This window comes from Stegostoma tigrinum, chromosome 12 (genome assembly GCF_030684315.1).
Source record: "Stegostoma tigrinum isolate sSteTig4 chromosome 12, sSteTig4.hap1, whole genome shotgun sequence".
In the NCBI taxonomy this organism is placed as follows: Eukaryota; Metazoa; Chordata; class Chondrichthyes; order Orectolobiformes; family Stegostomatidae; genus Stegostoma; species Stegostoma tigrinum.
Window position 1 is genome coordinate 32,876,225 of NC_081365.1, and position 24,860 is coordinate 32,901,084.

The 24,860-nt window shown below is 40.9% G+C and overlaps 1 protein-coding gene and 1 long non-coding RNA gene across 4 annotated transcripts in view; one reads left to right on the forward strand and one right to left on the reverse strand.

The window, feature by feature from the left end:
* The window catches only part of LOC125457270 (suppressor of tumorigenicity 14 protein-like), a 132,729-nt gene that overhangs the window by 16,160 nt on the left and 91,709 nt on the right, over positions 1-24,860 (reverse strand). For 2 of the 3 annotated variants that reach the window (XM_048541259.2, XM_059650271.1), the window contains one exon: positions 19,609-19,792. In XM_048541259.2, coding sequence (XP_048397216.1) covers positions 19,609-19,792 — 184 coding nt within the window. The remainder of the gene's footprint in view (positions 1-19,608; positions 19,793-24,860) is intronic. The other variant, XM_048541260.2, reaches the window with a different exon arrangement.
* On the forward strand, positions 10,194-19,923 carry LOC125457272 (uncharacterized). The gene is made up of 4 exons (XR_007248589.1): positions 10,194-10,300; positions 10,420-10,449; positions 19,205-19,275; positions 19,597-19,923. It is a non-coding gene; the product is annotated as an uncharacterized LOC125457272 (long non-coding RNA).

A 24,860-nucleotide genomic window follows, 5' to 3' on the forward strand; every position in this document is an offset into this window, starting at 1 on the left:
TAGATACAATTGCTTTCCCAATGGTGAATTTTAGTTTTCCATTTAGAACATAGAACATAGAACATTACAGCACAGTACAGGCCCTTCGGCCCTCGATGTTGTGCCAACCTGTCATACTGATCTCAAGCCCATCTAACCTACACTATTCCATGTACGTCCATATGCTTATCCAATAACGACTTAAATGTACCTAAAGTTGGCAAATCTACTACCGTTACAGGCAAAGTGTTCCATTCCCTTACTACTCTCTGAGTAAAGAAACTACCTCTGACATCTGTCCTATATCTTTCACCCCTCAATTTAAAGCTATGCCCCCTCGTACTCGCCGTCACCATCCTAGGAAAAAGGCTCTCCCTATCCACCCTATCTAAACCTCTGATTATTTTATATGTTTCAATTAAGTCACCTCTCAACCTTCTTCTCTCTAACGAAAACAGCCTCAAGTCCCTCAGCCTTTCCTCGTAAGACCTTCCCTCCATACCAGGCAACATCCTAGTAAATCTCCTCTGCACCCTTTCCAAAGCTTCCACATCCTTCTTATAATGCGGTGACCAGAACTGTACACAATACTCCAAGTGCGGCCGCACCAGAGTTTTGTACAGCTTCACCATAATCTCTTGGTTCCGGAACTCGATCCCTCTATTAATAAAAGCCTCTATTAATATTAGTATTTCTAGCGTAAATAATTACGAGATGAAGAATGACAAAACTAACTTGGTTTGCTAAGAGATAATGGGAACTGCAGATGCTGGAGAATCCAGGATAACAAAGTGTGGGGCTGATGAACACAGCAGGCCAATTGTGCTCCTAAGATGCTGCTTGGCCTGCTGTGTTCATCCAGCCCCACACTTTGTTATCTTGGTTTGATAAGCACGTTTTCTTCAACTTAATTTTGGTCTCTTTGCGAAATCACATAAAAACAGCACTTAGGAAGTTGAATTCTATGAGGTCATTTGGATGTTAGTTGTTAAATGATTGGAGAGATAGTACTCTGTAAGAAGGGGTAAAGAGATCTGGCAGCAGGCAGTGCTGCTACTCCTTAATCGTTCATCTGTACACTCAGCTTCCTAAACCCCTCACACAAACATTGTCTCATTTGCAACTTAAAGTGGCTCTCTTTATTGACAAAGCTATGCAATTCACAATTATAAATCTTCACACTTACACTAAGCTATCTGGAAGCATGCTGTTAGATTCTTCAAATCGTCAGAATTCTTACTTAAAATGTTTAATAGCTACTTTCATTAGAATCCCAGTATGACACAGTTTTCATTGGCTATGTAGCAATGCACATGCTCCTGACAGGAGTCATCAACCAAGTGTTCAGGGATTGTCCTTTCTCTTCAAACTTCCAGGTGCTGGTCTAATGGCCTTGGCAGAAGAGAGTAGTTACTGAGAACAACAACCAAGTCATCATGACGGTACGGCCAGAATTCCATGCACATACCTAAAAAAACCTCAATGCAATGGCTGCAACTGACCTGAATATTTAAGAAACAAAGTGAAAGCCTTTATACAGGATCACACAGGACTGTGTGAGTGTAAAAGGTGCAGTTGTACCTGAGAAATCCAGCAATTCTTGTAAAGCACGCTGCTGTCATCTATTGCTTAGTCGCCTCCATGGGGAAGGTAACAAATTCCTACTGAACTCTTTCATTTCACCATACACAGCAAACTGAGATATTGCATTTAGAGTTTGAAGCCCAGTGCTTGGTAGTGGTCTGGGTGCCCAAAAGCTGACCTCCAAATGTTGGTTAGCCATTCTGGGGAACTGAAGCTGCTTGATGCACTGCTCCTTAGAAAGTTCATATCTGTATAGGACAGCCAGTTACTGTATACCCTCATGGTGCAAGGGCTACTATCTCCATGCTCTCCCTCATCCTCCTCTAGCAGCTTATGCAGCCCTTTACTGTTTTCCATGCCTCCACTCTTCAATTTGCAGCTCTGAAGGCAGATCAAGTTGAATACCCGTACTGAATCCACATTGGCGAGGCAATGTTTTGACACATCGCAGGATCTCCTAGACATTACTAGTTGTAAATGGGAATGTTAGCTCTCCTTACTGTATAAACTGTTGTTCATGACAAAGACAATGGTGACAACATAAATCAACCATGGGATATTAGAGGGCTTGTTTATCTGGTGTGGCAGGGGAAAACCACACCCCACTTTAACTTAAAAGAGTTGGCATTTAAGAAGTCATAGTTTATTTCTTATTAACAACTTGCTTTAGGTTAGATTAATACGACAGATATTTTAACAGAGACTTTAACGAGCAGGCAGTTTAGCCCTCTCTTCGTTGCGATCCCAATCTGTTCATATGATATCAACATATTAGGTGATGCTTCGGGCATTCCTTAAGGCGCCACTTTAAATTTGTATACAAAATCTACCCACAAGCTTCTTTTTGTTCATTATTAACATTACTATATTTACCACTACTCTGTCTCCCCCTGTGTCTCTGATCGGGCGATCCAGGTGATCTTGAACTTTCATTGTTCTCCTGGAATGCATTCTACTTGGACTTAGAAGACTGGTGCTTTGCTCAGTTGATGATCATTGACTTTGATTCTCTTCCCTACAATTTGAGATATGCAGCTCCCTTGTGTTGGCAAACGTTCAATGGGTTCATCCCAATCGGTCAGTGCTATGGGCAATATATGATCTCTGCTGGTCTGTAGCTCCTTGGATGACTACCTTTTCTGATTAGATCCCTGATTCATGCCTGTTTCCTCTGTTCTTAATGACACAATTGTCTTGTACAGTAATGCCTACAGTAGTGTGTGGCCAGTTGTGTATGACAGGGTAGTTACTTTTTGTATATGTCTTGACAGACCTGTAAGCATAAATGTGTTGCCAACTTTTATGGTAGGAGGTGGTGCTGGGTCTTTAGCTTTCTGCCCACAGTCATTCTGATGGTTGAGACCACAGTGGAGGGGGTAGATTTATAAGTCAGCAGTGCTGTATAGAATTTAGTATTGTTTTTCAAGGATGACTTAAGTGTCCTGCTTGCAAGCTCAGCTTCCCCATTTGATTGTGGGTATCTCAGCAAGCTTGTGATATGTTCAAATCCAGAACTGGCTTAAACCTGACTGCCGCACTTGTTGGCAATTAAGGCCCACTGTCCAAAATGACCACATCAGGAATGCTATGTATTGCAAAAATCTCACGTAAGACTCAGCTAACCGCATCCATAATAGCTGCATGTAGTTTGTTATTCTCTATCCATTGGGAAAAATAATTGATGATGATGAGTTAAGACCTTCCGTCAAAAACCAGTAGATCTGTGAGCACACATTTCCAGTTCAGTGGGAAATGTGGTGGATATCAACAGCTCATTACTTTGGTACGTGGATGGCACATGTATGCGGTCTTGCTATTGGTAATGAGATCTTTAATGTCCTCGACAATCCTAGACCACGACACCACTTTACGAGCTCTGGCACTGGACTTGGTAATCTCCAAATGTCTCTGCTGCAGCATTACTAGGACATCCTCCTGAAGTGAAGTTGGAATAATCAGTCATTTGCCATAAACCAATACTTCATTCACAATTGCAAAATGCTGTCAGTGCTCAGAATATATTTTCATAATCAATACATGAAGACTTAATACTGACAATGCGCAGACATCCCTGGTTCCTCAACTGCTCCTGTCGGACCTGGCTAAGCAGATTGCGGTTTGCTGGCCATTATGCCATGGTGTACCAAGTGCGTGGTTCAATTTTGTGAACGTACTCAGCATCATGCCTGGTAAGGTCATCGACTGGCATTTTGAAGAATACATCTGCCATTCATCTGCAGTTTTCCCTGCAGGTATGTTGTTTCATAAGTAAAACTTGAAGAATCACAAGATCAGAAAAGAATGACAGCACAGAAGTAGACCATTTAGCCCATTATGTCTGCACTGGCCCGTCAAATGAATATCGTTGCCCACTGCTAATCACAATATTTGAATAGGAATAATCATTCAATCCTGTCTTGGATGCCTCAGTCGAAAAAGGTGAAGTCCCGAAACTTTATATTCTTGGAAGCGTCCTTGCTGGTTCCTTTTCATCCAAGATGAGCTGTAAGTGCATCTTGCAAAATGTAAGCATTGGTATTTGCATTAGGAATTCTTTGGGTTTTCCTTTTGTTGTAGGCTGTTTTGTTTCATTAATGCCTTTGCATGTGTAACTATTCCATCTTTTCCTTTCCAGAAGCCGTGACCAACTTCTGCACATTTTCTGAAACTGACCTACTGTGTGAAAGATAAAGCATTCATTTTTAAATGGCTAGGCATTGTCTGTGCCTGTGAAATTTAGTCAGATCACAATGCTGACATAGTGTATGTCCCTGTCCCACTCACTGTATTGGTTTTTCCATTTGCGTCATTTTTCAAAACTATTCATTCAGGGGACGTGGGATTTGCCAGCTGAGCTAGCATTTATTTCCATCCCTAGTTGCTCTTATGATGGTGGTGAGAAGCTTTCTTGAAGTTCTTATTTTGGCGAGAGTCCGTTTACCCTAGATAAATTCAAAATGCATTAGGGAGGGAATTCCAGGAATTAGACCCAGTGACAGTAAAGGAACGGTGAAAGATTTCCACCTTAGGAAAATGAACGTCTTATGTAGGACCTTTCAGAAGGTGGTATTCCTATGTAACTGACCCTAAGAAAGGGTCACTGGACCTGAAATGTTAACTCGGAACTCACCACACAGATGCTGCCAGACCTATTGTGTTTTTCTGGCAATTTCTGATTTTGTTCCTATGTATCTGTTGCCTTTGTCCTTTTTGATGGTAGTGGCCATCGGTTTGGAAGATGCTGTTAAAAGAGACTTGGTGAATTTCAACAGCGCACGATGTAGATGGTGTACACTGCTGCTACCGAGCATCACAGATAGTGAGAGTGAATGTTTATGGATGTGGTGCCAATCAAGTGGGATGTTTTGTCCTGGACAGGGTCAGGTTTCTTGAAGACGTTAAGAATTGAATGGAATCTATGTACCTCCAGTGCAAGGGTGATCATCCCTTAAGGGTGATCTGAGCTACTTTCGGAATTCTGCTTCCCTCAATATTTGTTACACAGATAGTAGGAACTGCCGATGCTGAAGAATCTGAGATAACAAGGTGAAGAGCTAGATGAACACAGCAGGCCGAGCAGCATCAGAGAAGCAGGAAAGCTGACGTTTCGGGTCAAGAGCCTTCTTCAGAAATGGGGGAAGGGAAGAAGATTCTGAAATAAATAGCGAGACGGGGGAGGTGGGTAGTAGATGGGGGTGGGGCGTGAGGTGGGAGGAATAGTTAGGGATGCAGGGATGAGCTGGGCTGGTTTTGGGATGCGGTCGGGGCATCATCCCCTGACACTTCCGCCATCTGACCCCGCTACCAAAGACCTTTTTCCCTCCTCACCATTATCTGCTTTCCAGAGGGACCACTCCCTACGGGACTCCCTTATCTGCTCCACACTCCCCTCCATCCCCACCACACCCGGCACTTTTCCCTGCAACCTCAGGAAGTGCTACACCTGCCCATATACCTTCCTCCTCACCCACATCCCAGGCCCTAAGGAGATCTTCCACATCAAACAGATATTCACCTGCACATCTGCCAATGTGATATACTGTATCCTCTATTTCCGTTGTGGCCTCCCCTACATTGGGGAAACCAAGCGGAAGCTTGGGGACCACTTTGCAGAACACCTATGCTCAGTTCGCAACAAACACCTACACCTCCCAATCACAAACCATTTCAAGTACCCCTCGACTCCTCGGACGACATGACTCCTGGGCCTCCTGCATGTCCACAATGATGCCACCTGAAAGCTGCAAGAACAACATCTCATATTTCGCTTGGGAACCCTGCAGCCCAAGGGTATCAATGTGGACTTTACAAGCTTCAAAATCTCCCCAACCCGACCACATCCCAAAACCAACCCAGCTCATCCCCGGCTCCCTAACCAATCCTCCCACCTCAAGTCCCACTTCCATCTCCTACCCACTAACCTCATCCCGCCTCCTTGACCTGTCTGTCCTCCCTGCACCAACCTATGCCCTCCCAAACTCCCCACTGACATTCACCTTTACTGGCTCCAACCCCCGCCTCTTTGCCTGTCTGTCTCCTCTCCACCTATCTTCTCCTTTATCCATCTTCAATCCGCCTCCCCCGTCACCCTATTTATGTCAGAACCCCCTTCCCCTCCCCCATTTCTGAAGAACGGTCTTGACCCGAAACGTCAGCTTTCTTGCATCTCTGATGCTGCTCGGCCTGCTGTGTTCATCCAGCTCTACAACTTGTTATCCCTCAATATTTGAATGGCTTTCTCTAGACCCTAGGCTTCTTTTGGGCAGTAATAAATCTGACAACCACCCAACTACTACAGCAATAGTAGTCTTTTGTGAATTCTGACTTGAAGTCACCACAGTCATATTTCTCCACTAATGAAATACTTTATAGATTCCCCTGGATGCCGAACACTTTTACTGAGTCTTGCCCTTAGAAGAGTTTTATTAATTCTTAGTTAAAGCAACTGTCAAAATAACAGTACCTCTTCCAAAGTGACTACTGCTTCTTTACCTTTGGAAAGTGATGTCCCATCAGCTTCTAGTTTAGTACCCAAAAATTTTGGAAGCTTCTCTGTATCTCAGAAATTGGTTCCACCAAGATATCCTATTCCACGTTCGAATTAGTTCATTTTTGAAGCCCAAGATTATGTCATGTCTTCCTCATGCAATTATATAGTTCGCTTACCTAAAAGACTTAACTCAGTAGCAGCAATATTTCTGCTGACCTCGAGCGTTTTCCCATGTTTTGCAGCTGGAATGAGGGATTCCCACTGTCACTTGGCTATAGTAGAGGATGTGTACATATTGTAGCTAACATGGAAGATAGAACATAGAACATAGAAAAGTACAGCACAGTACAGACCCTTCAGCCCACGATGTTGTGCCATGGAATAATCCTAATCCAAAAATAAAATAACCTAACTTACATTCCCCTCAATTCACTGCTGTCCATGTGCATGTCCAGCAGTCGCTTAAATGTCACTAATGACTCTGCTTCCACGACTACCACTGGTAAACTATTCCATGCGCTCACAAGTCTCTGGGTGAAGAACCTCCCTCTGACGTCTCCTCTATACCTTCCTCCTAACACCTTAAAACTATGACCCCTCATGGCAGTCAATCCTGCCCTGGGGAAAAGTCTCTGGCTATCAACTCTATCCATGCCTCTCATTACCCTTGTACACCTCGATCAGGTCACCTCTCTTCCTCCTTCTCTCCAGAGAGAAAAGTCCAAGCTCAGTCAACCTCTCCTCGTAAGACAAGCCCTCCAGTCCAGGCAGCATCCTGGTAAACCTCCTTTGCACCCTCTCCAAAGCCTCCACATCTTTCCTATAATAGGGCGACCAGAACTGGACACAATATTCCAAGTGTGGTCTCACCAGGGTTTTGTAGAGCTGCAGCATAACCTCGCGGCTCTTAAACTCGATCCCCCTGTTAATGAAAGCCAAAACACCATATGCTTTCTTAACAACATTATCCACTTGGGTGGCAACTTAGAGGGAGCTATGCACTTGAACACCAAGATCCCGCTGTTCCTCCACACTGCCGAGAATCCTGCCTTTAATCCTATATTCAGCATTTAATTTCGACCTTCCAAAATGCATCACTTCGCATTTATCCAGGTTGAACTCCATCTGCCATTTCTCAGCCCAGCTCTGCATTCTGTCAATGTCTCGCTGAAGCCTGCAATAGCCCTCGATACTATCAACGGCACCTCCAATCTTTGTGTCATCAGCAAACATATTAATCCACCCCTCAACCTCCTCATCCAAGTCATTTATAAAAACTACAAAGAGCAGAAGCCCAAGAACAGAGCCCTGCGGGACACCACTCAGCACTGACCTCCAGGCAGAATACTTACCATCTACAACCACTCTCTGCCTCCTGTCAGCCAACCAATTCTGAAGATAGGCACCATCTTCTAACTCCAATACATAAATCCCACTGTTCATGACTTCACTAAATGATTCCCAATTTTAATCATGGTTTTGATGAATCATTTCCATTCCTTGTTGTTCAAGTAAATTGTCCCACCATTATTGTGACTCTTATGAAGCATCATGGGCCTTTTTGTGAATGGAATAAAGTCTCTCGTTCTGATTATGCTTTTCAACTGCCCAACACCATTCCCTAATTCACAGATAGTAGGAACTGCAGATGCTGGAGAATCTGAGATAACAAGGTGTAGAGCTGTATGAACACGGCAGGCCAAGCAGCATCAGAGGAGCAGGAAAGCTGGCGTTTCGGGCCTACACCCTTCTTCAGAAATGGGGGAGAGGAAGGGGGTTCTGAAATAAATAGGGAGAGAGGGGGGCAGGCGGATACAGTCTCCCCCTCTTCTACCAACCTCGCCCTCTCTTCCTATTTATTTCAGACTCTCTTCCTCTCCCCCATTTCTGAAGAAGGGTCTATGCCCAAAACATCACCTTTTGTGCTCCTCTGATGCTGCTTGGCCTGCCGTGTTCATCCAGCTCTACACCTTGTTATCCCGTCCTCCCTTAACTATTGGCTTTGCGATGTTCCTGGATCTACAAACTCAGATTAGCCTTTCCTTCATTTCCCTTTATTCTCTCTCTGCAGCTGTGCCTCAGGGTCTCAGCACTTGATCTGATCTTAATTTTCCAGCCTGGATTACTACATTATTCCTAAATTCCCTCTGACTAACCAGGGACTTTAATCTTTACTTACAGGGCCACTGAAGTTAGTTTGTTCATTGCTGAACTTGGACTTACTAATTCTCCTCCAGGAAGTGCCAACCTTCCTGTTCAAGCATGAGTCTTACTAGGTCAGGAATGCTTTTACCCCGATTTCATTGGAGTTTTCCTCCTTGCTAACTTCGACGTTGTTGAGGATTGCCAATGAGGGTTTCCCTTGTAGGATTTCTTAAATCTTCAGATTTTCTGTAATGCTGACTATGCTGTATGGACAGGCGACTTCAAGCTGAGCGTATGCCACTCTTTACTATGCCACAAAATCTCAGATTTGTTACAATGCAGAAAGAGGTCATTTAGCCCATCATATTTGTACTGGTTCTACGAATAATTACCAAGGCTCAATGTAATTCTCCTGCTTTCTCCCATAATCCTGAATATTGTTTCTATATTAAATAATTATTTATTCCCTCCTTGAATTTCTCAATTGAATCTGCCTCCATCATATTTCCAGGCACTGCATCCAGACCCTAATTCTCACTGAATGAAGAAAAGTAATACGTGCATCTTCTGTAACTTACCTTTTGTTCTTGTTGTATCCTTTTATGACGGAACAGTTACGTGAGGAGTCAAGTGAAACCTGTTTTGCACCTACAATGCTGTAGGACATGCTAGCTCACTGCACTATATGAGCTACAGCTCATGATGAAGGTTTCTGTTGTCTTTAACTGTAGGAAACTACAGAGTCTAGTTTAACAGAGGAAAATCATTTCCTCATCCAACTAGAAGGGTCTCTATTTATCAACGAGATGTAGCTTTTTTGCATGTTAGCGACTAGTTACAGGTTACATTGATACGATAGACACTGTTACAGAGGCTTTGAGGGGAACCAAATATTAGGTCTCACTCCCTATGGCATTATCACAGTGGGTGGTGCTCAGTGAATTGCTCAGTAGTAGCCCTTTCAGATCCTTACATAACACTTGCAGGTTCAGTTGAATGAAATAGTAACCAACAAAATAAGGTTAATGTCAGCAAAATGCTTGCTGATAGCCTGTAAAGTGCAAACAGCTTATTTACCTGAATGGAATTCAGCATCCCTCTAAATAGCCCTTTTGCAGTATACTTCTACTGACTTAAGAAATTATTTCCTGTTGAGGTTAAGACATAGTGGATTAGATGCTTCCAACTTAGCAAACAGGTCTTTATTCTGATGTATGGTATAAAACAATCTTGTGTTTTACACAGACCAAAAATCAATTTCTGAATGACTTTGGCAGTGGGCTGTTAAACTTCTAATTTTTCTACCCTATTTGCATGAAAAACATGAGCAACAATTTGGAATTTAAACTTCAGGTCTTCCAAAGTGAATGTTCAATGGCTACTCCAAGGAGAAAATAGCCAAAAGTAAAAAGTTTCAGCATGTTTCAATAATGTAAACAAAAAAAGGAAATGACAGTGCTTCCTTTTGTTTGCTTAGCTTCCCAACACATGAAGCCAAACAATTACCAGCAACTGGAATTTTAAAACTAACATAAAGATTAAGTTTTTACAAAGGACCTTCCCAACACATAACAACGTATTTATGCCATTATCTGTCTGTGTGTAAGTAAAAGAGGAAGAATATACATTATTTATTTGATAACAGTTACTGCACAGTGACTATAACTTACTTTTGCAGCTACTTTTATGAAGTTGATCTGGATTTTGTTATTCATTCACAGGATTTCAGAGATGCTGTTACAGGAACCTCGGTGAGTTTCTGTAATGCATTTTGTAAATGGTACACACTGTGAGTTACCTAATTTCCCAAGTTAGCACTTTATTTTTGTTCCAATTCTATGAAGATGAGTTTATAACGTCCAGTTGAAACACCTACTTAAACACATTATTTTTCCTTATCTAGTGCTTTTAATAGAGATAAATATCCCAAGAGCTTTTCACAGAGGTCTAAGGAAAGTGAATGCTGAACTAGGGAAGGATTGACCAGTGTATGGGAGAATCGAGGTCTGCTGTAAATCTAGAAAGTTACATGGTATTCAAGAACTTCAAAGGAAAGCCAGTAGTTAGCCAAAACATAACAGGTAAAAGATAAAATAAAAACAAAGTGCTGGAGATACTCTACACATTTGGCAGCTTTTGTTTTTAGGGAAACAAAATTAATGATTCAAGTCTGACATGACCCTTCAGAAAAGTCAGAAGTGAGTTGATAAGGAGGAGTGCCATCGACATGAACAAAAGCCCATATTTAAGAAAAGTACACCGATCAGTGTTTTAGCTGTGATGTGTGTGAGGAATAGAAGGTGGGTTTTCAGGAGTTTAATTAGGATTGGGCAGAGGAAATAGGAGGTGAGTCCATGGAGAAGAGAAATTTGTAAAGAGCAGAGAGGAAGAAACTTAAACTAATGTGGCTTCAGAGTAAAAGGAGGCAGCAAATTAGGGAAAATTGGGCTCGATATTGAAATGAATTTAATCTTAACGATGCTGAAGTCTTTGCCCTTGTTCAAGATAAAGATGACGAGACACGTGACAGGGTTTAAGAAAGCAGCTGGACGAAATGCAAAGAAGCCTTGCAGTGCTCAAAAATACAGGGAACATGGATATATACACTTGCGGAAGCATCCAAAACACCTGGGAAAATCTGAACATTGCAGCAATCAGAGATGGATCGTACCTATAGGACAAAGCATCAGCATCTGTGAGGAGCTGCTCCTCCTCCAATCACTAGTGAGCCTATCAGCACCAAACTGTGATTACAGAAGTGAGCAGTTAGAAATAGCAGCAATGCTTGTGGTCCTTTTACTGAGGCTGGGCAGGTGCCTTGAGGCTGAAGAGGGCATTTAACTGGAAACAGAGGGAAGTCACCTTCCAGAAAAGGTGGTGTCTGACGACAAGTTCATTCATCGTCTGCAATGGACAGCAGAGGGGCTGAGCACGCAAGCAAAGTTAAGGAGGATCCTTTGGAGGTTGAAGATGGAGGAGGCTGCACAAGGGCTGGAGAGCAAACTGTAAAAGCATCTTGGTGGGTGGTTGAGAAAAGGAGCTGGTGGGGTACTGCAGGTATCCTTGGATCAGTAATCTTGAGGCTCGAAGCTCATGGGTTTGAAATCCACTAGTGTAGCTGGTGACATTTAAATTTAATTAGTAAATATGGAACATAGAGCCAATCTCACTTTCTGGTTCATTAGCACCCTTGGGAAAAGTAAATTTGTCACCCTCATTGGTTCTGGCCCGATGTGACTCCAGACACACAGCATAGTAGCTGACTCTTGACTGCCTTCTGAAAAGGCTTGACAAGCTATCCACTTTATGGCAATTCAGAATGGACAAAAAACAAGGGAAAAAGAAACCTTGACAGCAATGTCCACATCGCATGAAAGAATAAAAAGAAAAAAAGGAGGCTCGAACAGTGGGGTGGGAAGAGAAGTACACCGCATGATGAGGTGCAGGCAGAGTCGATGACTCCAAAGTGGCTGCGAGGAAATTGGTGATAGAGGCTGCAAAAGGGAATGGAGGAGAGGTGCAAGTCCCAAGGTGGGTGAGGGGGAAGGAGGCTGATGGGCGGTAGGGGGTTCGGGGCTGACAGGCAGTGTTGCTGAAAGAGGCTGCAAAGGAAGCAGCAGATTTAAACTGATCAATAAAAGGCTGCTCAGCTAACAGGGACTGGCAAAACTGCTGTGATAATGAAACCCTTAAAAATGAATAAAAAGATAAAGTCACCACAGTACTGCTCTCTCATTACAGAGAAATACTTGATGGTGGTTTAACCTAAGGGTTACCATGCCTTGGGCAAGGGGAATGGTTGAGATGGAGAATTCTTCACAGTAATTTCAGCCAGTGTGGGAATTGAACACATGCTGTTGGCATTACTCCGTACTGCAAACTAACTGTATAGTCAAATAAGCTAACCGACCCATTGAAAATGAATGTTGGTTTTCTAGTTTAATGCTATATAAATTCAGGAGCTAATATTTGAAGAAAATGCAGTGGATACTATTTTGTTGAACAGTGTCCTAAGTGAGATCCAGGATTTAGTGAAAAGTAACTAAATGGTTAAAATCTTTGTCTATGTGATGGAAATACCACAACTGTGACACTTCCTGTACAAGGAAAATGTTTTTGAGGTAATGGCTGTGTATACAGTTAATTAGTTATTTTGAAAAATAAATTGTTGCTTACTTTTGCCTGCCATCTTGTGCCAATTTAAAATCTGTGGTGGCTAAGGAATTAAATACTTCTGAAAAGAGAAAAGAAGTTGAAGCATCTTATTATGTACCCATCAAGAAACAGACGAGATGAAAGGTGCACAAATTTGAGACCAAGGGCCTGATTGTGTCATCACTGGCCTGGAAATGCAGCAGGTGAGTGTCAGTCTTAATTCTTAGGGTATTGCCACAGGAATGCTGCACACAAGGACAGATTTGATGACTGTTTTATCAATAAAAACAGTGCAGTGTGTGGACGAATTCCCTTTGCTGGCTTAAAACAGGATTCTTTGTATCAAAGATAACGAAGTGTGGAGCTGGATGAACACAGCAGGCCAAGCAGCATCTCAGGAGCACAAAAGCTGACGTTTCGGGCCTAGAGTCTAGGCCCGAGACGTCAGCTTTTGTGCTCCTGAGATGCTGCTTGGCCTGCTGTGTTCATCCAGCTCCACACTTTGTTATCTTTGATTCTCCAGCATCTGCAGTTCACATTATCTCTGATACAATTTTATCCTCTGTATTAATACATGTAGCACAGGCAAATGTATCACACCGTGAACCTAACTGACAATCTGAAATTGGTTTTCAGTGTAATTCTTAGCACAGTGCAAATTATCGAATAAATGACATCCAACAGCACAAGCACATTGAAAGGTGGACAAACTGTTCTGAGTTTGCAAGCATGGGCTGACTCAGCACAATCAACATCCTGCTCACTGTGATGTGTTGCTTGGCACACAGTTCACTAGTGGCCTATATACCTGTATTACACCAACACTGAAAATCATACCGGACATTGTTTACTTTTCTGTTCAGCAAAACATCTTTTTGGCTTGACAGCAGCATCTTTTTTAGGAAACCATTTCTGTGTTTAATGTAAAATAGAAGGCTGGGACAACTCGCTTCAAACATTACTTAGCGTTTAGAAAAAACCACAGATTCTGAAATTCAAGATAGATTGTTTAACTGTTACAGACACCTTCTCCCTCCAGGGTAATGTGAAGTATACTGGGCTCTGTTCTGGACGGAAAGTGGTGGACTTAGGCCCTTTTATGAGTTTTTGTGACATACAGTGGGTGATGATTTGATTAGGGTAGCCACTATCTTGGAGGATCAATTTGACATATCCTATCTAAACTTCAAGTTTAGGTGCTGAGCACATGGCTAGGGCTCTACTCACAAGGTTGCTCATTAGATTGATCTTGTAGTATACGGAACTTCAGGAATCCCAAAGCACAGTCAGTAGGGAATGTAGGCTTTCGGTACATAGTGGTAGAGTGCTCATTATCAGATTTCTCAATTAAGACTTTGAGTAAAGACAGCTGCTTTGAATATTCCGTTTCAATGGTAAATTTGTATGCAGGATAGTGTTTATTATGGTTGCAGGCAGCTGAAACTGCAGATTCAAATATCATAAACATGCCAACTACACATCAGAAGTCTACAAGGGGTAGGAAGTGCAGTGGTCATTCCATTGAAAATGCACTTGCCATGGTAACCAATGAACAAGTTAGCAAGTGCTGGGCCTCAATTACTACTTGACATGTGTTGCGAGGCTGTAATTTTAAGGAGGAATTGAGAATTATTGAGGATGCAAATGAATTCTTCTAAATGTGCTTCTGTGCAAAATCAAATGCCCTCACGTCAACACAAAAACTATATGAACACATCCAACAAAGGAGATAGTGAGAAAGAACGAAGAGTGACTAAAAACCAAATGAAACTGCAAAAACAGTTAAGAAAGTAAACAGTAAGTTGTCTTTAATTATAAGAGGATATCAGCATGTGTCTGCATTTATGGGCAACCTTGGTGAGACAACATCTGGAGTATTATGTTTAGCATTATTCTCTGTATCTATGGAAGAATATACTTGCCAAAGAGGGTGTCTTAAGGATGGTTCACCAAATTAATTCCAGAATTGGCTGAATGGATTGTTCAATGAAGTTGAAGCAAAGGGAATTCATCCACACACTGCACTGTTTTTATTGATAAAACGGTCATCAAATCTGTCCTTGTGTGCAGCATTCCTGTGGCAATACCCTAAGAATTAAGACTGACACTCACCTGCTGCATTTCCACGCCAGTGATGACACAATCAGGCCCTTGGTCTCAAATTTGCGCACCTTTCATCTCGTCTGTTTCTTGATGGGTACATAATAAGATGCTTCAACTTCTTTTCTCTTTTCAGAAGTATTTAATTCCTTAGCCACCATAGATTTTAAACTGGCACAAGATGGCAGGCAAAAGTAAGCAACAATTTATTTTTCAAAATAACTAATTAACTGTATACACAGCCATTACCTCAAAAACATTTTCCTTGTACAGGAAGTGTCACAGTTGTGGTATTTCCATCACATAGACAAAGATTTTAACCATTTAGTTACTTTTCACTAAATCCTGGATCTCACTTGGGACACTGTTCAACAAAATAGTATCCACTGCATTTTCTCCAAATATTAGCTCCTGAATTTATATAGCGTTAAACTAGAAAACCAACATTCATTTTCAATGGGTCGGTTAGCTTATTTGACTATACAGTTAGTTTGCAGTACGGAGTAATGCCAACAGCATATGTTCAATTCCCACACTGGCTGAAATTACTATGAAGAATTCTCCATCTCAACCATTCCCCTTGCCCAAGGCATGGTAACCCTTAGGTTAAACCACCATCAAGTATTTCTCTGTAATGAGAGAGCAGTACTGTGGTGACTTTATCTTTTTATTCATTTTTAAGGGTTTCATTATCACAGCAGTTTTGCCAGTCCCTGTTAGCTGAGCAGCCTTTTGTTGATCAGTTTAAATCTGCTGCTTCCTTTGCAGCCTCTTTCAGCAACACTGCCTGTCAGCCCCGAACCCCCTACCGCCCATCAGCCTCCTACCCCTCACCCACCTTGGGACTTGCACCAATGAAGTAAACATACAGTCATAGAGTCATACAACATGGAAACACACCCTTCAGTCCCACTAGGTCCAGCATGTTCCAAACTAAACAAGTCCCACTTGCCTGCATTTGGCTTGTAATCCTCAAAAGCTTTCCTATTCATACACTTACCAAATGTCTTTTAAACATTGTAACTGTACCTGCATCCACCATTTCCTCTGGTAGCTCATTTCACATACAAACCATTCTCTGTGTTAAAAAAAAGTTGCCCCTCATATCCTTTTTAAATCTTTCTCCTCTCACCTTGAAAATATCGCCCGTAGTTTTGAACTCCCCCAATCTAGGGAAAAGACCCTTGCTATTCACCTTATCTTTGCCCCTCATGATGTTATAAACCTCTAAGGTCACCCCTCAACCTCCTACGCTCCAGTGAAAAAAGTCCCAGCCTATCCAGCCTATCTTAACAATTCAAACCATCCATTCCCAGCAACATCCTCGTAAATCTTCTCTGAACCTTCTCCAATATAATAATATCCTTCTTATGGCAGGGTGACCAGAACTGTACACAGTACTCCAGAACAGCCTCACCAATGTCCTGTACAACCTCCATATGACATCCCAACTCCGATAATCAAAGGTCTGAGCAATGAAGGCAAGCTTGCTTATTTCTTTCTTAACCTACATGTGAGCAAGTTTCAAAGTATTACTGTATCTGAACCCCTAGGTCAATCTGTTCTATAATATTACCCAGGACCTACCATTTATTACAGAGGTCCTCCCCGTGTTTAGTTTACCAAAACGCAATACCTTGCATTTATCCAAATTAAAGTCTATATACCACTCCCTAACCAATTGAGCCAACTGATCAAGATCTCTTTGTAATCTTAGATAACCTTCTTCACTGACAACTACAGCACCAATTTTGGTCTCCTCTGCAAAATAAATAACCATGTCTCCTAAATAGTCATCCAAATTGTTTATATAAATGACTGAGCCCCAAATCTTTGGTGTTCAGAAGAATTAAAGGTGATCTCATTCAACGTAAAATTCTCAGAGGGGTTGACAGGAAGGATATTCCTCCCAGCTAGGTTGTTTTTTTGGGCAAAGTTTGGATGATCTAGAACCAAGGGACAGAGTCTCTGAATTGGACTGAGATAAGGAGGAATTTGTTCACTCAGAGTGGCAATTCTTAGAACATTTTGTCCCAAGAGCAGTGGAGGCTCAGTTACTGAGTATTTTCAAGACTGAGATTTCTACAAAGAACATAGAACATTTCAGCACAGTACAGGCCCTTCGGCCCTTGATGATGTGCTGACCTGTGAAACCAATCTGAAGCCCATCTAACCTACACTATTCCATTATCATCTATATGTTTGTCCAATGATCATTTAAATGCCCTTAAAGTTGGCGAGTCTACTACTGTTGCAGGCAGGCATTCCTTGTCCTGACTACTCTCTGAGTAAAGAACCTACCTCTGACATCTGTCCTATATCTATCACCACTCAATTTAAAGCTATATCTCCTTGTGCTAGCCATCACCATCCAAAAAAAAAGGCTCTCACTGTCCACCCTATCTAATCCTCTGATCATCTTGTATGTCTCTATTAAGTCACCTCTTAACCTTCTTCTCTCTAATGAAAACAGCCTCAAGTCCCTCAGCCTTTCCTCATAAGACCTTCCCTCCATACCAGGCAACATTCTGGTAAATGTCCTCTGCACCCTTTCCAATGCTTCCACATACTTCCTATAATGCGGTGACCAGAACTGTAAGTAATGCTCCACGTGCGGCCGCACCAGAGTTTTGTACAGCTGCAACATCTTAAAAACATCAGAGGATACAGGGTTGCTATGGAAAAAAGGTGCCAAAGTAGAAAATCAACCATGATCTCACTGAATGGTAAAGCAGGCTTGAAGGGCTGAACAGTCCACTATTGCTCCTTTTATTTATGTTCTTAATTTTCAATGTGCTTATGATTTGTAAAACCTTTCTCAAACCCCCTTTTGTATAAACTATATAGGCTGTTTCTTATCAGTAACTTCAATGCAAAGCATAGTGGCTGCTAAGCGCCTGCAGGCAAACAACTTTGAATTTAACTCTACATTACATTTTAAAAGTGATTTTTTTTTACAAATGACAGCTTCTCTTATTCTATTCACAACTGATGATTTCTAAGTAGTTATACAATTTGCTTGATCAATACAGAAGGAAATTGTTAAACGTACATCATTGCCTTGGTACTGAGCTCTTGTTGTGCCTACTTCGGGGACAGAAATGTTGGTTTCAAGTTCCATTTCAGGACTTGATGGCCATGAAAGGGGCTCATAATGCAACTATACAGGCAGATTTTCACACGGGTAGATTCTGAAGGGTTAAAATTGAGCCGTACCAGAAGCACCGCCCACTATGATGATGTCATATGAACTCGCGTGCAGAAGAGGATCTTGAAAGAATGACCTATGCTCCTCCTCAAAGTACTGTAACAACATCCATTACGTTAATGAAACCTATAACTAGTTGATAATATATATTAAACAAAATTTTTTTTAATTACAAGAGATTCTTCCAGTTAATCCTGGATGGTTTTCTTTGACAAAACCAAAGAAAGCAGACCGTGTAGTTTCCTAGACTTAAAAAGGACAGCGGTGTCCCCCTCCGTCATGAGCAGAAGCTTGTATATTATAGTGAGCCGCAAAATGCCCCTGGCAGGAGGTAAGGGTAAGAGAATTTATTGGTCAGTCAGAACCATGCATTCACTATAATATGACAATTTCCCCATGTTAGAAGTCTCCACTCATGTCTTGCCATAAGCAAGTGTCATTCTCATTCAGAGACAATCACACACAATTCCCTTGTCTACGATACCTGTTCCCAAAGGGCTCACTTATTAATTCTGCTTTCCACTCAATACACGCATTCATATGTACCAAAGCCAGCAGCTTTTGGGTGTTATATATTTCATACCCAGAGCCTTTCAGAGTGTCAGAGTGTGCTAAAACTTTCTTGAAACAAAATTCTTCAGATACGTGGTTGAAATTTGCATGCAAGAAATAAAAGCGGTGTAGAGAATACCAATACAGTTTACCTTTATCTTTTCTGTTTTAATAAGTTTTGCTGAACATGAGCCTTGCAGCATTTGACAGTATACTGAATCAAATTCATCATATGAAATATGGATCGATACTCTTGCTTGATGATGCTTAAGAATAGTGACTAGGTATTAAATAATTGCAAAAAGACAAGCAGAATTCACTAGCAATGTAAAATAACTGTACAGGTATGCTGAATCTTAAAGCTGCAGGCTAACCCACTTCAGCACAAAAAACCCTTACTATTATGTAAGAATATTGTTACATGGTTAAAATGTGAAAGACTGTGTTTTGCCTTGGTGTTGTCATTAATGACTACATTTTAACTTAATTAGAATAAGCATGATAAAGCTTGTGGAACTTCCCAGAACTTCCATTTTGATGCTTGCCAGCGTGGGAAACTGCAGTAAGTGAGACTCTTTTATTCAATCTGACATTCAAGCCCCATTGCCTTTAGTCTGTGATACAAAATAAATGTAGAAAAGAGCTAATGGAGACTCGCAAAACTTAATGAGTCAATAATACATGATCAGCCACATTTAACGGTGATTTCATTAAAAAGAAAGAAATATTTTGCATTCTGGTTCAACACATCTAAAATGGAATTGACCAAACAGTGCCTTTGATTTAAAGTTTACAAGTTTATAAACAAATGCATAAAAGTTTTAAATGAAGAGAACTTGCTATACTGTGGTGCAATTTTTTTTCTTTTTCTGGCTGTATCTAGATTGTCACTTACTTGTAGGGATACACATCGTGGAAACAATGTGAGACAGATAGAAGCCACCCAGTATTTATCAGCGTTGCACCACAAGTATGCCCTAAGGTATCAAAGTGGAGGCTGACTTGCCAGGGCCACTCACCAAGCTCCGCATCATTACCATTGACAATTCGACTTTGAAGGAAGGGTCGGTTTCCACAGTCTGTGTAAAAAGAGAAGCTCCTTGTTGTATGAAGTTACGTTAACAGTTCCAAGATTTTAAACTTGAACAAGTAGAAATGTATTAGTGTTTCTATTGTTTAAATGTTTATTTTGTAGTGGACGGCCTGAATTACGCACAATTTGACTGACTTGATAAGATAATTATTTTTAAAAGTTGATCATTTCTACTTTATTAATCTATCATAATAGCTCATTTATACTGTAAATGTATGAATGTTTTAGGCATTTCGTAGAATTATGATCAATATCATTGTTATTGAAAAGTAGTTTGGAATATATTTAAACATAGCATCATCAAGCATAGTTGTCAAATTGTAATAAGTAGCATTACACTGCTTAAAATCAAGGTAAATAAACTGTTCCCCTACTACGCAGTTTAGCTATAAATGACTGCTATGGCAGTAATTTGCAAATATGTGCTATGGTGTCATGTTTGAGAATAAAAAAAAATCAGCCAAAATGAATTCATTGACTTGCGGTGCATAATTACCACCATTAAAGATATCTTTGGTGCTACAGGAATGCCACAATCAGGATGATATTGATTACAGGATATGAGGAAGCACTGAGATTCAAATAAACCCAAGAAAAAAATGCCTGGAAAGACTCCCCTTCTTCATGGGTGCTTAATGCAGTTAAATCATTTAAGCAAACTCAATCCAATTCTTTTTAAACATCACAATGTAAAAAATATTTATTAAACAACTGCATGAAATAGTTACTTCAATTTTAACTTACAATGGTCAAAGTTGAATGTTCAGAGTCTCATAGAAATAAATATAAGCAGTACAAGTGATCTTGAATGTATACAAAGATACAGAATCATAAGAGTCATTTAAGGTGTACAGGACAGCAGAAGTCCCTTTAACCAACTGAATCTGTGTCAGTCAAAAACAAAAATACAGTTATTCTAATGCTATTCTCCTTTAAATATGTAGTTGAACTTGCACAGGGTAAGTTATAAAGCTCCACATCTTTATAATAGGATATTATAACAAATATATCGCATACAATTAAGTATTCTGCTGCTACAGTGAACCTGTATCAAGAATAAATTTAATTATTGGAAAGATGGCTTATTATTTTTTAATTGGCACATTCCCATTTCAACTGGTGTATGGATTCTCAAGATTGTATCCTGTCCTCTAAAAACTATTTTCTTTCCTTAGAAGTAGTTCCACATCATTTTGGAAAGCAATGACATGCACAAAGGTCCATTTTGTGAATGTAAATTCAAAACTTACACCTCTACATTTCCTTGAAATACAATGGTGCTCTGAATATTGGGTATTATTGTGCCACAAAGTGGGGAGTATTGCTGCCTTCTGTCACATTCCACGCAGGAAACATAGCTGCAAGACCAAACATTTTTACCCAATATCAATCTGACTCTATTGTGCCACTCTTGTGTATTTTCCTGTGGCTAGGTAAATGAGTTGCGTTGGCAGCAGGTTTCCAGTTCTCTCTTTTAAACCATACACAGCACATAATTTGCAAGGGGAAAGTGTAATGGGATGAAAAGGCTACATATCTTCAGTCGACAGTAACATACTTGAGCCATGTTTTTTTCTGAACCCTTTCTCAGTAAGAATAATTTGGTGTCAGTGTCAACACTATTCTCTTTATGCGCATCTTAGATACATAGAAAATTCTTGTTTTCATTCCAAGCTGGACTGGCCTACATTCAGGCCACAAACAGAATGGTCATTGTGCATTCTGTGACAGAGGAACTCATCAGGTGATTGAAAAAGCTAAATGTGGCCTTCTCAGCTAAGTCATTCCTCTTCAGTCCAGCTGACTGTATCTCAGTCCTTCTTGTCATGCAGTTTGAACAAAAGGAAACTGTTTGAAAAATGATAACCCCAATAAACCAATCAATTATTTCAAGGGATTAATTGGTTCTCAAGATCCTCAATCAACTTCTGTTCTACTTACCAATTCTAAACAAATGGATTTTATCCTTTCTCCTCAAGGACCTTTTTTTTAACCAATGCTACAATATCTTGGTTAATTAGCTGCCCCACTTTTCTCTTTTTCTTCTACCCACAAATATTAAATACCCAGTTCTCAGCATTTTTAAGTTATTTTTTCCATTATTGCCACAACATCACTTTCCCCGCAAGACTAACTGTGTTTAGCTCATCAACGTTATTTACCACACTTTGCATATTTACACATTTACAATTTAAACGTGTTGCCTTTACATTCCCTGTAATCCTTCTTAGTCTGGGTCAGTCAAGGATGCTTAGGTTTGGGCATCTAGAGTTGATGTAACTAATTTAGCATGTGGTAGTGCCCCACAACATGATATCCTCAGCAAGAAGCAAGGACATCATTTCTCTGGGAAATCTGCAGTAGTCATTCCTACGACTACTCCATGGACAGATACGTCTGTGAAAAGTCGTTTGGTCGAGACAAAGTCAGATCATTTTGACCCTCTTATTGCATTATTCACCAGCAGCCATAAGCTGTGTTCTGACAGTTATGTCATCAGGAATTTGCCAGCTGAATCATTTCTGGTGTTATGGAACCATTCTTGGATATGGATATTAAAATCTTCATCCAAAGTATACCTGTGCCTTTGCTCCTTTGCATGTTTTTTCTTAGTGGTGTTTCAATATGATTTGCAAATTAAAGAGGACAGTCAGTAGCAATCAGTAGGATGGTACCTTGTCCACATCTGATCTGATGCAGAGGCTGCATGTGTCTGTGGTGATATTGAGGATGTGAGAGTTCACTCCCTCTCAACAACAGATCAACCTTCCACCATATCTGATGGGGTGATCCCGCTAATATGACAGATTCTATCCAGGGATAGAGACAGTTAGAGACATTGAGTATGATTATGTCAGGAAGTTTATGGACTAGTCTATAGGGCAGCAATTTTGCACAATTCCCCAGATGTTAGTGAGGAGGACTTTACAGGATCAATTTGGTTGGGTGTGCCTTCGTTGGTTCTGGTGCAGAGGTTAATGACGATGGTCATCTGCTTTAACTGTTATTCAATGTTTCTAGAACACAGTTATTTACTATCACTGAGTGCTTAAGCTATTTCAGAAGATGATTAAGAGACAACCATATTACTGTGGCTGTGGAGTGTCTGACCATGCTGAGTAAGATTGGGAGATTTCCTTCTTCAAGGAGGCACATAGTGCACCAGATTTCTTTAAATCTGAAGCTAGATTTTATTTTAATTAATTGAATGAAAATTCTGCAGCCTCTGTGGTGCGACATGAACACATATCTCTGGATCATTTGTTTAAATATTTGGAAAATAAGTCACATAACATAGCCATATTATTAGTGTTTGCAATAATAGCGGGAACTGGCCTCAGTCCTGTTACTACAGGTCAGCACTTTAGCAATTCTTACAGCCTGTCGGAGCATAAATGCTAAACTCCTTTGACAGCCTGCTTCCTCCTGAGCACAGAGTACCACATCTACTACGGCAGCTGTCTAAGTACACATGGCAGTAACTGTAGAACTCACGACCTCCAAATGACCTTGCATGTCTACTTTCAGGCATTGGTATCATAGGTACAGAAGCAGAAACAGGCCTTGCACCCTGTCAAGCAAGTTCCACCATTCAAATTCTGATCTGACAATCCTCAGTAACAAAAACAGAAGTTGCTGGAAAAGCTCAGCAGGTATGGCAGCATCTGTGAAGCAAAAATCAGAGTTAACATTTCGGGTCCAGTGATCCTTCCTCAAACAATCCTCAACTCCACTTTCCAGTCTTCTCCCCCATTACCTTAGATTCCCTTGCTGATTAGAAATTTGTCCATGTCAACCTTGAATTTGCTTAAAGACCTAACAACACTGCAGCGAAAAATTCCACAGATTCACAACCTTCTGAGAGAAGGAATTCCAGCTTATTTTTCTCCTAACCGGGTGACCCCCTTATTCTGAGATTACGCCTTCTGATACTAGACACTCCCATAAAGGGAAAAACAATCTCTTAATTTGTCAAGCGCCCTAACAATCTTACATGTTTCAATAAAGTTGCCTTTCATTCTTCTAAACTCAAATGAATACGGGCCCAACGTACTCAACATCTCCTCTTATGAAAATCCTTCCCTATCCAGGATCAAACTAGTGAATCTTCTCTGGACAGCTACAGCATGAGATGGGTTCTTCAGCTCATCACGTCCACAGCAGTCATCCACCATCCACCTATTCTAATCCCATTTTCCAGCACTGAATGTTAACTTGTATGCTATGGCGTTTCAGATGTTCATCTAAATATTTCTTACATGTATGGAGGGGTCATACTTCTACCACCATTTTAGGCAGTGAGTTCTAGCTACTCACTGCCAACAGGTGAAAAAAATTTTCTTCAAATCTTCTCCAAACATCCTGCTCCTTGCCTTAAAACTGTGTCCCTAATTATTTTCATCTCTATTGAGGATAAAGTTTCTCCCCATCTATGCTCCACATAACTTCGTACATGTCAGTCAGATACCACTAACACCCCTACACCTGTCAGCTCTGCTCTAAGGAAAACAAAGCCAGCCTATCTGGTTTCTCTTCATTGATGAATCACTCCAGCCCAGGAAATATCCTGATGAATCTCCTCTGCACCCACTTTTAAGTGCAATCATACCCTGACTATGGTATCGTGACCAGAACTGCACACGGTATTCCAGCTCTGGCTTAAATAATGTTATATACAGTTCCATCTTAGTCTCCTTGCTCCTGTATTCAATGCCTTGACAGTGCCTGTATGCCACCATACTTTTCCATACATAAGGGGCCCAAAACTGTTCACAGCTGTGGTCTGACTACTACCCTGTGGACTTGGATTCTAGCCTTTTTGCAATTGTCCCAGGCAACTTTGCGTAAATTATCTTCATGTTATCTGGTACACTGCATCACTGATGTCATCCCACAAGTCCCCTGAAGCAGAACTCATGCATCATGCAGATGGCATATAACCTACTCTTTTCAACTGCCTGGCTACTGCACATTCACGTTCTGTGATTAATGTCTGTGACACTTATTCTAAGAATTGCACTGTGCCAGGATCAGTATGCTTAGTTTAAGACCAA